The following is a 12619-nucleotide window of genomic DNA, read 5'->3' as shown; positions in this document are numbered from 1 at the left end:
AGAATGTCCTGTGTCCCTTTAAAATATGGTTTCTGTTATCAAGAAGCTTAGAGTCATAGAAGGGAAACAGGTCTGATATGTTGGTGCTTTACATGTGTTAGCACTCACCTTCCCCATGACCTGCAGCACGGGCATAATTCCTATTTTACCAAAGAAGAAGCTGAGACTCACAGAAGTTATGTTATTTGTCCAAAGTCATGTATCACGTGAGCTACTGAGCCAGGATTTGAACCTGGTTCAGTCTATTCTTTTGGGCCAAGCAACTTGGCAACCTTTAGAATTTGCAGAAGAGTTTCTAGTGAAGGCAACTCAGTGCAAGCATTTTCAGATGCAGGAAGAGAGCCAGTAGGAATTGGTATCACAGAGCTGAAGAAAGGAAAGTTTCAGGAAGGGAGAGACCAGTCATGCCAAATGCCACAGAGATATAAGGAACAGGACATGTCCACTTAGACTTAATAACCAGGAGGTCACTTGTGGCCTTTGCAGGGCAGTGGACTGGGCGGTCGGGTAGGGTGTGGCTCTAGCCAGCAGCGAGGGGAAGAGTCCCTTGTAAGCAAAGGGACAAAGACGAGGATCACGGAAGACTCTTTCCCAAGCCTGGCTACAAAGGTGGGGAGAGAAGTGGATCCGAAATACGCAGGTCAGGGGAATTTGGTTGTTATGGCTTGTTTTGTTTGAGGGATGGGATTGATGATATAAAATACAGTGACCATCCTCAGCCAATCTGCAGATCAGCAGGAGAGGGGAGCACACCTCAACTTCTCCAGCCACTCCTCATCCAGATGACAGTAGAAGGCTCAAGGCCTGATACAGGCACCGCTGGTCCAGTTCACTTTCTTCTCTGGTATCCAGTAATCTGAAGAAAGGAGAGTCACCCTCAGAGTGAGATGAAGGAATCAAGGAGGGGAGGGTGGAAACGAAGTACTGTGCCCCCAGGTCTGTCCATTACCCGTTACACAGGTTTCTAGTCACCAAAGCTGGCTTGAAATTCCCCTGTGGTAATCTGGACTCCAGTGGTTCTGCTCCCTTGCATACATATCCTGCTGTTTTGAACCGAATGTCTGGGTTCTCCCCAAATTCATGTTAAATCTCTAATCCCCAGCATGGTGGTATTCTGAGGTGGTGCTTTTGGGAATTAATTAGGTCATGAGGGTGAAGCCTTCATGAATGGGATTAGTGGTCTTAAGAGAAGAGACACGAGAGAGATGACCTCTTTCCCCCACATGATGACACAGCAAGAAGGCATCCATCTGCAAACCAGGAAGAGGGTCCTCACCAGTAGCCAAATCGGCCAGTACTTTGATCTTGGACCTCGCAGGCTCCAGAACTGTGAGAAATACATTTCTGTTGTTTAAGCCACCAGTATGGTATTTGTTATAGCACCCTGAGCTGACTAAGACACCTGCAAAACGCCCTTGAGTGTGAGTGGAATCTGTGAATATGACGATTATGTAACATTATATACAAAGGGGGAGATTATCCTTGGTGAGCCTGACCTAATCAGGTGAGCCTGTTAAAAGCAGAGTTTTCTCCAACGGGTTGCAGAGTGGGAAGTCAGAGATTTGAGGCCTGAGAAGCATTCAACACACCATTACCGCTTTGAAGATGGAGGAAGCTGCATGGCAAGGAATGAGGTGGCCCTAAGAGCTAAAAGTGCCCCTACAGACAGCCAGCAAGGAAACAGAGACCTCAGTCCCACAACTACAATGAAGTGGTTCTACCAACAACTTGAATGCGCTTGAAAGTGGATTTTTCTCCAGAGCCTCTATTCAAGAACTCAGCCTAGCTGATACCATGATTTCAACCTTGCGATATGATGAACAGAGAACCCAGTGAAGCCACACCTGGATGTCTGACCTGTGGAACTGTGACCTATAGAACTAATAACTGGGTGTTATTTTTAAAATTTATTTATTTATTTTTATATTTATTTTTAGTTGTGTTGGGTCTTCATTTCTGTGCGAGGGCTTTCTCTAGTTGCGGCAAGCGGGGGCCACTCTTCATTGTGGTGTGCGGGCCTCTCATTATCGCAGCCTCTCTTGTTGCAGAGCACAGGCTCCAGACGCGCAGGCTCAGTAGTTGTGGCTCACGGGCCTAGTTGCTCCGCAGCATGTGGGATCTACCTAGACCAGGGCTCGCACCCATGTCCCCTGCACTGGCAGGCAGATTCTCAACCACTGTGCCACCAGGGAAGCCCAGGTGTTATTTTTTAAAAAGAAAAGGGAAAGGAAAAGATTAGCAAACATACAGCAGGAGAAACTAGCCAAAATTAAACACACACACACAAAAAAAGACTGAAAGAAATGAACAGAGTATCAGTTTGGACAGGAGTGGGGCAACTACCAGGGGCCTAACATATGCATAATTGGAGTCCCTGGAGATGAGGCTGTTAGGGTGGAAAATTTTTGAGGAAATAATGGGCAAAATTTTTCAAATTTGATGAAACCTACATACCCAGAGATCATAGAATCTCAAGAAAATTCAAGTACACAAAAAAAAATGACACCAAGGTAGAGTGTAATCAATTTGCTCCAAACCAGTGATAAAGAGAACATCTTTAAAGCAGTCAAAGAAGAAAAAGACACATAGGCACAGAGAAATAAAGATAAGGAAGACAGCCCATTTTAAATTGGGAACCATTCAAACCAAAAGACATCTTTAAATACCTCAAGAAAAAACTAATGCCAACTTGAATTCTGAACAAAATAAAAGTATCTCTCAAAAATGAAGGTAAACAAAAACAGGAAAATTTTATCACCAGGAAATCTCCACTATAAGAAATTTTAAAGGAAATCCTTCGGGCAGAAGAAAGATGATACCAGATAGAAATCTGGATCCACATAAGGAATGAAGAGCACCAGCAGTGAGAACTAATTGAGTAAATCTAAAAGACTGTTGCTTAAGAAGAAAACTGAGGGCTTCCCTGGTGGCGCTGTGGTTGAGAGTCCGCCTGCCGATGCAGGGGACGCGGGTTCGCGCCCCGGTCTGGGAGGATCCCACGTGCCGCGGAGCGGCTGGGCCCGTGAGCCGTGGCCGCTGCGCCTGCGCGTCCGGAGCCTGTGCTCCGCAACGGGAGAGGCCACAACAGTGAGAGGCCCACGTACTGCAAAAAAAAAAAAAAAAAAAAGAAAACTGAGTGCTGATAATCAAAAATAACAATGTAGTGTGGGTTTATACACAGAACATACGTAGAAGGAAAATGTTTGCTAACAGTAGCACAAATGCCAGGAGGAGAGAGATGGCAGCATACCATTGTTACTCTTCTACTGTATGTGAAGTGATATAATACCACTTGAAGCTAGAGTGTGTAAAGTTAAAGATGTAGACTCTGAACCTTAAAACCACCACTAAAATAACACGACAACAAGGTATAGGTAGCTAATACATCATAGGTAGCTAATACAGGGGAGGAATGGAATCATAAAAAATAAGTAATGTAAAAGAAGGCAGTATAATAGGGGGAAAAAAAGAACATGTGGGATGAATAGAAAATAATAGCAAGATGGTAGATTTACTCCCAATCAAACCAATAACATTAATGTACATCAAAGGTAGAGATTTGAGATTGGATAAAAATGGAAGAGCCAATGACAAACTGCCTATAAAAAACCAACCTAAATATAAAGAGACAAATAGATGAAAAGGAGAAGTATGGAAAGAGGTATTCCATGATGAAATGAATAGAAAGCTGAGTGGCACTATTAATATTGAATAAAGTAGATTTCAGGGAAAAGAATATTACCACGGATAGAGGATCATCTCATAATGATAGTGGGAAATTCATCAAAATGATAAACAATCCTAAACATTTATGTACCTAATAACAGAGCTTCAAAATACACAAAGCAAAATGATGATAGAGCTGAAAGGAGAAAGACAAGTCCCCAATTATACTCTGAGATTTCAATAACCTTCTCTCAATTACTGATAGAACAGGAGACAGAAAATCAGTAAGGCTATAGAATACTTGAACAATGCTGTCAACAAACCTGACCTATGACACTGTAGAATATTCCACACAGAAACGGCAGATAAGGCATTCTTTTTAAGCACATATGAGAGATTCACCAAGACAGCCCTTGGTGTGGGTCATAAGACAAAGTCTCAGTAAATTTGAAAGGATTCAAGTCATCCAAAGTATGTTCTCCAACCACAATGGAATTAAATTAGAAATAAAATCAGAAAGATCTCTGGGAAGTCCCACATATTTGCAAACTAAAAAAACACATTTCTAAATAATCATGGGGACATAAGAAATCAAAAAGGGAAACTTGAAAATATTGTGAACTCAATGAAGATGAAAACCCAATATACCAAAATTTGTAAATTATATAGCTAAAAGCAGTATATAGAAGAAAATTTACTGTACTAAGTGCACATTAGAAAAGCAGAAAGACTTCAAATTAATGACACTAACTAATTAAATCCAGTGTAAGCGGAAGAGAAATAATAATGGTCAGAGTAGAAATCAATTGTATATCCTTCTGCATAAAGAGAGTCAAGCCATACCTCACACTATATACAAAAATTAAATTAAATGGATCATAGACTTAAATATAAAACCTACAACTATAAATCTTTTTAGAATAAAATGTAGGAGAGAATCTTTGTGACCTTGGGTTATGCAAAGATTTTTTAGATAACACTCACAATATGGTCCATAAAAGAAAAAAATTATGAACTGGACTGCAAGAAAATTAAGAACATCTAATCTTCAAAAGACATTGTTAAGAGAAGCAAAACATGCCACAAATTGTGGAGAAAAAATTGCAAATCACATAGCTGAAAAAACTGTATCCAGAATATATAAAAACTCTCAAAATTCATTAAAAAGAAGACCAAAAACCCCCAAATGATGAAAGATTGGAATATATATTTTATCAAAGAATATACACAGATGTCAAATAAAAAGATGCTCAACATTATAACATCATTAGTTATTAGGGAAATGTAAATTAAAACCACGAGATACCACTGTGTACCTACTATAATGTATACTATTAAGAAAACTGACCATACCAAGGGTTGGCAAGGATGTGGAGAAACTGGATCTCTAAGACACCACCGATGGGAACATAAAATGGTAAAACCACTTTGGAAAACAGTTTGGAAAACTTTTGAACAGTTTTTAAAAGTTAAACACATAGCTACCATATGACTCAGGCATTCCACTCCTAGCTATTTGCCGAGAGGAATAAAAGCAGAAGGCCATACCAAGACTTCTACAAAGGTGCATAGTAGCTTCATTTGTAATAGCCAAATCCTTGGGGAAAAAACTCCAAAGTCTCTCAATAGGTAAATGGATAAACTGTGGTATTTTCACAGTGGAATTCTTTTCACCAATAAAAAGGAATGGACTATTGCCACGTGGACAGATCTCAAAAAAGCCATGCTGAGTAAAAGAAGCTAGATAAAAGTAGAGTATATATTATATGATTCCATCTGTATCAACCTTTAGCAAATACAAACTAATCTTTAGGGACAGAGTGGGGACTGGGGTGTGGGTGCAAAGGGCTAGGTGGAGAGGATGACAAACGGGCATCAGGAAACTCCAGGGGATGGTGGATAGGTTTGCCTTCTTGACTGTGGTGATGGTTTCACATGTGCATACATATGTCGAAACTCACCAAGCTGTTCACTTTCAATATGTGTAGTTTTACCTTTATTAATTATACCACAATAAAGATGTTTCAATACAAAATACCATACACTTTTTTTTGTTTCATATGTTCTTGGCATAAATATTTCAGTCCTTTTATTTTCAACATTTTAGGATTTTTTTTTTTGGCCACGTGTCATGAGGGATCTTAGTTCCCTGACCAGGGATTGAACTCGTTGAGGAACTAAGATCCCTGCAATGGAAGTGTGGAGCCCTAACCACTGGACCACTCGGGAATTCCCTAGTATTCTTATATTTTAGGTGTGTACTTTGTAAAACAGTCTAAAGCTAGATTTTACATCATACAATGTGCACTTAATAAATACTGTGTGACTGTTCAATAAATGAATCCAGCCTGGTAATCTAAATCTGTGATTTAGTCTAAGAGTTTAGTTCATGTACATTCATTATGACATCTTTAAATTCATTTCTTTTTTAAAAAAAAATAATTAATTAATTAATTTTTGGCTGTGTTGCTGCACGCGGGCTTTCTCTAGTTGTCGCGAGCGGCGGCTACTCTTCGTTGTGCTGTGTGGGCTTCTCATTGCAGTGGCTTCTCTCGCTGCGGAGCATGGGCTCTAGGCACGCAGCCTTCAGTAGTTGTGGACGCGGGCTCAGTAGTTGTGGCACACAAGCTTAGATGCTCTGCGGCATGTGGGATCTTCCCAGACCAGGGCTGGAACCCGTGTCCCCTGCATTGGCAGGCAGATTCTTAACCACTGCGCCACCACGGAAGCCCCTGAATTCATTTCTAATACCTTATTTTATTCTTTCAATTTCTCCCATAACCCTACCTCCTCCCTTCCTTCTTTCCTCTCTTTTCCTCTCTCTGTTTTCTTTTTCCTTTCTCCCTCTTTTGCCTTCATTTATATAGATTTAAATTTTTCTTAACCCCTCTTTCCAACTTTTCCCCCTACTGGTTCAGAACTCTATTTTATCGGTAATTCTAAAAATGTTAACATGTATAGTTTAACTTAACCAAGTCTGAAATTACACAATGTAAAACATCTTTACTCTCTTATTGGTGAATAGAATTCCACTGTATAAGTACCACAATTTATCCATTTACTTACAATATAAGGACCTCACTCACAGTGACTTATTTCCTTGTGTGTGTAGCAGTTTCACATTTTATTCACCAAGTGGACACAAGTACTGTAGCATTTTAAGTTGAATTCTCAGACTGTAGTGGTAGCAGGCATTCCAGCTCCCTGATTGAGGTGAGAATTTCCTAAGGGAGGACTGGTTTCCTTCCCACCTTCTCTCAGAGCCAAAGCACAACAGGCCAGACTCCTCCTGCAGGGTGAGCTTCTTTCCCCTCCTAATTTGTCTAGTGAGGGTGTTGCCCTTCAGAAATTCCGGATTTATGAAGGGTTCTCTGATCTCATCTCTCACCCTCTTTAGGCGCTGGGCTTGTAAGAGGGAAGAACAAACCTAACTCCATATTACATCTGTTTTTGCTCTGCTGCCTGTGCTTAGTCATGCTGGCTCTGCACCTTTTGTAAAAGAATGTTGCTTCTAGCCTGAAATATACAGGAGAGCCTATTCTCAAGGCTCTGACCTTTAAGAAGGTCATTCTTATAGAGAAAAAAAGTTGCAGAACAGAGAAAAGCATTTGTCTTGTTGGAGGTTTACAGGAACAGCCTACCCTGACCTACATGCACAGCTGCAAGAACAAAGGATTTTGACACCAAGAAGTTTGCAACAACTAACCACGCCCCTCCCTTACCTTGCCTTTAAAAATGCTTTGCTGAAACCCTTTGAGCAGGTTGGGGTTTTGTGGGCACAAGCCACCCATCTCCTTGCATGGCCCTGCAATAAACCTTTCCCTGCTCCAAACTCCGAAATTTCCGTTTGTTTGGCCTCACTATGCATCATACACATGAACTTTCGATTGGTAACAGGTTTTGTCTCCTGACCCTCTCGTGTGTGGCTTTGGATTACTTCCTATACATTTTTAATTTACCAGAAATATTAAATGTTCACTATTCTCCAAGCTTTCTGGTTAACAGTGTGGCAACTAAGAGTGCAGTTTGGGGGTTCAAAGTGCCTGCATTCAAATCAATACTCTACTACTTATTTCCTGTGACTCTGGGCAAATTAACAAAAATCTCTGTACCTCAATTTCCTCACATGTAAAGGGAGAGGCAATACTAGTACCTGTCTCCCAGTTATTGTGGGCCTTAAAGAAATGAATATATCTAAAGAGCTTACATGATATACAGTAAGAACTCAAACATTAGCTGCTATTACTGCCACTATTTTTGTGCTTAAAGAAAATGTTCTGAGGTTATATTGCACCCTGTTCTACAAAGGGGTTGATACCTTACAGTATGAGTTTTCTTAATAAACAATTTTCAACTTTCATGTGACATTACATAGCTTATTCCTATCAGGATGTAAATAAACAAAATAACAAGTATTTGATATCTACCATTTCTCTGTTTTTCTTCTTTTTGGGAAATATTGTCTCTTGAAGTTAGATCTCCAAAGTCTATTTTTCAATTATAAATTATTTTATATTCTGTTGGAATAGCAGATACTCCTACACAGAGAAGATTCTACCACTTAGATGTAGCATAACATTTTGTGTTTTAAGACAAAATGATGCCAACAGCTGGTTAATTTCAGCTAGAGTCAGAACACATCCATACATGTATGTCAAGCCCTGGAACCATCTCGCATACCGCATGGGCTGGCATTGCTCCATTAATGACATTTGAACAAAATACATTCCAAGGTCAAGTCTCCACAGATAACACAGTTCACATTTCTTAAATACCTGGCGAATGAAGCTTGGTGGTTGAAGCCGATATTCTCTTAGGAGATGAAACTGCAGGTTTATTAGCATCTTGATCTTTTTGTACCTCTTTCTTTGTCCCTATATATTGTTTAAAAAGAGAAAAAGAAACAAAGAGAGCTCATTACAATTGAAACAAACACAAATTGTTTGTGGAAAGAGAGGCTTAACAAAAGGCACAGAGAACAAAATAATATTTGGGTGATCTGTTGCTATGGTCACCACCCCCTGTGCTTCAGGAATGACACACTTGTTTATAGCAGAGGGAATTTCGTTTTGAGTGGTCAGAGGAATAAGTACACTGCTGTCTCTGATTTGATGAACACCACCCCTATCTCTGGAGGTCACCGCACCCCCAAAGACCCTGACAAACTAGCTGGGAATTAAAATTGTGCTGTCCTCAGTCTGCCTGCCTCCTGCCAAAACAAATTTTCATTACATAGAGAAGGAAGCTGTAGCCAAATCTAACTGCTAACGACTCCAGCAGCATCAGGAGAGTCGAGCCGCGGGGGACACAGTCTGCCTCTAATTAATTTCCATGCAGCTGGTCCACCGAGGTGACCTGGACAGCCTCTGAACTCTCTCTCTGCTGCAGCTGAGCCTTTGTAGAACCTGCTGGCAGAGCCGGCTGCAGCAAGCACGGGACAGCCTGAGCTCGGGCCGTGTCTAAGACCAGGCACTCAGGACACAGCACCGTTTCTCCCTTGTGTGCTGGGCACAGACCCTCCCCTTCACATGCCCTTCATCAGAAAGTCCAAGAATAACGGATGGAAGATCAGAGGAATAACGCCAACCTGGGTGTACCTAGACCCGTCTCCGCCTCAGCACAGTTTATTATGTCGTTTCAGAAATAAACCCTCGTGATGGTGACGGTTCCTTAGAAGTGGAACACAAACTTCCCACTTTGCCCCACACCCTGCACCCTTACTCCTCTTCCAGAGGTAACCAGCTAGCAATTTGGCGTTTACTCTTCCAGACCTTCTTCTAGGTATTTCTAAGTATATCTACCCAAATACAAATACAGCTATTAATTAGCTAAATGCATCCCATACTGCAATTTCTTTTTACCTAACCACACTTTTGAAGATCTTTTTCGTATCAGTGTATTCATAGGTCTTTAAAAAAAATGCCACATCATATTAATGGGCAAAGATGTACCATAATTTACCCATCCTCCCGTTGACGAACGTTTAGATTGTTTGCAAGTGTTAGCCATTAAAATAGCTAAATGTGCTATAATAAACATTCTTCTACTTGTTTCTTTGTACGCATGTACCAGTATCTTTACAGGATGAATGCACAGATACGCTTTTGCTGGATTAATATCCTGCTCATTTGCATTACCAGACACAGCCCAACTGTCCTCCACGAAAAGCTACTAACTTTACACTCCCAACCAAGTGGGTGAGGCTAGTTCTTCCTACACGCCCCATGCCCTACTGACACTGAAGTCTCATCATTTCAATTTTTGCCAGACACGTAGAATCTTTTCAAATTCGTCATGTGCATTTCTTTATTTGAAAATTGCCTAATTAAACCCTCTGCCCATTTTTCTTAATGATGTGTAAGAACTCTTTATTTATGCTGCATATTAATCCTTTGCCTGCTATACAAACTGTATTTTCCATCCTTTCACTATTTACAACTTATTTAGAGCACCTTTCCTTGTACAGTAGTTTTAAAATATTTAAATGTTCAAATATGTCAACTTTTCCCTTACAGCTTTTAAAGCACTATTACAGATCATTTATACGTATGTGTGCATGCAAGTGTGTGTGTGCGTGTGTGTGTGACTGGGGAGAGGTCATTTCCAGGCTTTGGAGAGGGAGGCAGGTATCTGGAGCCAACCGCTCTGTCCCTCTCTCCTTTTCTGGCCTGACTGGGCTACTGCTTCTCCCGACACCATCGGACCTGCCTCACCCCCTCATCTATCCTTGTCCACCTGTCTCCTGTGGTTCCTCCCACACACCTGTGAGCACCTCCTCTGTTTTACCGCCTTTGGACAAACTGTTTGAGTCTTGTTGATTTACCTCTTCTAAGGTCTGAGTTCGCTTTTGCATGTCTAGGCACTACTTTTTTTCATCCTACTCTCAAAAGAGGTGCTTCATGGGCTTCCCTGGTGGCGCAGTGGTTGAGAGTCCGCCTGCCGATGCAGGGGACGCGGGTTCGTGCCCCGGTCCGGGAGGATCCCACAGGCCGCGGAGCGGCTGGGCCCGTGAGCCACGGCCGCTGAGCCTGCGCTTCCGGAGCCTGTGGCGGAGAGGCCACGACAGTGAGAGGCCCGTGTACAGAAAAAAAAAAAAAAAAAAGGTGCTTCACGCATTTAGTGAACATACCCCAAGCCTTTCCCATCTCAGCAAACGGCTCCACCCTTCACTCACTGTGCTCAGGCCGAACACACAAGGAGTCATCTTGTTTGGCTCCCAGCCCCCATTCAGTCCATCAGCAAAGCTTGCTGTATCTCCTGGGTGAACACCTCCCAGGTCTGACCACTTCTTCCCCCTCCCCACTGCCCCTGCAGAGCCCAGGTCACCATGGCCCCTTCCTCCTCCTTCAAGGCCTCCCCCTCCCCGCCCCGCCCCTCTATTGCATATGCCCCCAGGGCAGCAGGTGAATTAACTTCAAATCCCAGTTGAGAGCAAGTCATTCCCAATCTCAAAACCGTCCACTCACCTTCCAAGATACTCAGAGTGAAATGCAGACTCCTCGCCACACTAACAAGGCCCTACAGAGCAGCGCTACCCAACAGAGATGCAGTGTGAGGCACTTCCGTAATTTCAAATGTTCTACCAACGACGTGTGAAAAGTACAAAGTCCAGTGAGGTCACCTGTAATCATATGTTTCATTTAACCCAACACGCTGAACATCACTTCAGTGTCCAGCACCGGTCGTATTTCAAGGGCTCACTGACTGACTGTGGGCCAGTGAACAGCCCAGCCCAGCCCAGAAGTGCTGGTCCCCAGGCTACATCAGACGCCTGTGGCAGTTCATTTTATGTGTCAACCTGACGGGGCTACGGTTGCCCAGACATTTGGTCATACCTTATTCTAGATGAGAGTAACATTTGAACTGGTAGACTGGGTAAGGCCGACTGCCCTCCCCAGGGTGAGGGGGCCTCATACAATCTGTTGAAGGTCTGAAGAGAACAGAAGGTTGGGTAAGAAGGAACTTCAGCTGCCTGGCTGGTTGATCTGGGACACCAGTCTTCTCCTGCCCTTGGACTGGGACCTACCCATGGGCTCACTGGCTGCAGGTCTTGGGACTTCTCAGCCTCCATAATCACGTGAACCAATTCCTCGCAATAAATCTCTTTCCATATATATGTATTCTATATTCTATAATATATATACTATATACTATACTATGTATATACTCTGTAATTATATATATACGATATATAAGAGTAAATATAAAGTATAGACATAATTACATATTTAAAATATATAATAAATATATTTTATTATATATTTTAAAAATATATAATAAAATATATTAAAATCTATATATTTTAAAAATATATTTATATATTTATTATAAATAAAATATATAATATATTAAAATATATTATATAAAGTATATATGTAATAGTATACATACTATTCATAATAAATATAACAGGATATTCTGTATTATACATGTATTAATACATAAATATATATTATTTTCCTATATAAAATATGTTATGTATGTACGTATGTATCTCCTACTGGTTGTGTGTCTCTGGAGAACCCTAGCTAACACACACGCACGCACACACGCACGCACACGCACACGCATGCACACACTCCAGCCACGCTGCCAGCGTTGCTGGCGCTTAGACTTGTTGTACCTCCTCCCATTCTGGTCACGTTAGCTTGAGTTCCTTCTGCATGGAATACGCTTCCCCGAGACCTTAGGCTTGCTTCACTCATCTGCTCATTCAGGTCTCTGCACAGATGGCAATCTTCAGAGAGGCCGTGCCTGACACTCCAGGTAAAACAGCCCTCCTGCCACCTGCCCCTCACCTGCTTCATTTTCTTCACAGCACTTGTCGCCGCCCAAAACATGCACACATCTGTTTGTTTACTGTCCACCTTCCCCACTAGGACATAAACTTCAACCAGAGGACACACCCTGCCCTGGACAGCGTGGCCGTTCAGTCTACGCCCCACTGTGCGCC

General features: G+C 41.9%; 1 protein-coding gene across 10 annotated transcripts in view; it reads right to left on the bottom strand.

Moving 5' to 3' along the window:
- The window catches only part of MTUS2 (microtubule associated scaffold protein 2), a 499652-nt gene that overhangs the window by 131516 nt on the left and 355517 nt on the right, over positions 1–12619 (bottom strand). For all 10 annotated transcript variants that reach the window (XR_010837215.1, XM_059041785.2, XM_067016457.1 and 7 more), the window contains one exon: positions 8442–8540. Coding sequence is in view for 9 of the 10 variants with exons in the window: in XM_059041785.2 (XP_058897768.1) it covers positions 8442–8540 (99 nt within the window). In the remaining variant the exon portion in view is untranslated. The remainder of the gene's footprint in view (positions 1–8441; positions 8541–12619) is intronic.

Source organism: Kogia breviceps, chromosome 16, assembly GCF_026419965.1.
Source record: "Kogia breviceps isolate mKogBre1 chromosome 16, mKogBre1 haplotype 1, whole genome shotgun sequence".
Taxonomy (NCBI): Eukaryota; Metazoa; Chordata; class Mammalia; order Artiodactyla; family Physeteridae; genus Kogia; species Kogia breviceps.
This window is presented reverse-complemented; position numbering and strand designations above follow the sequence as displayed.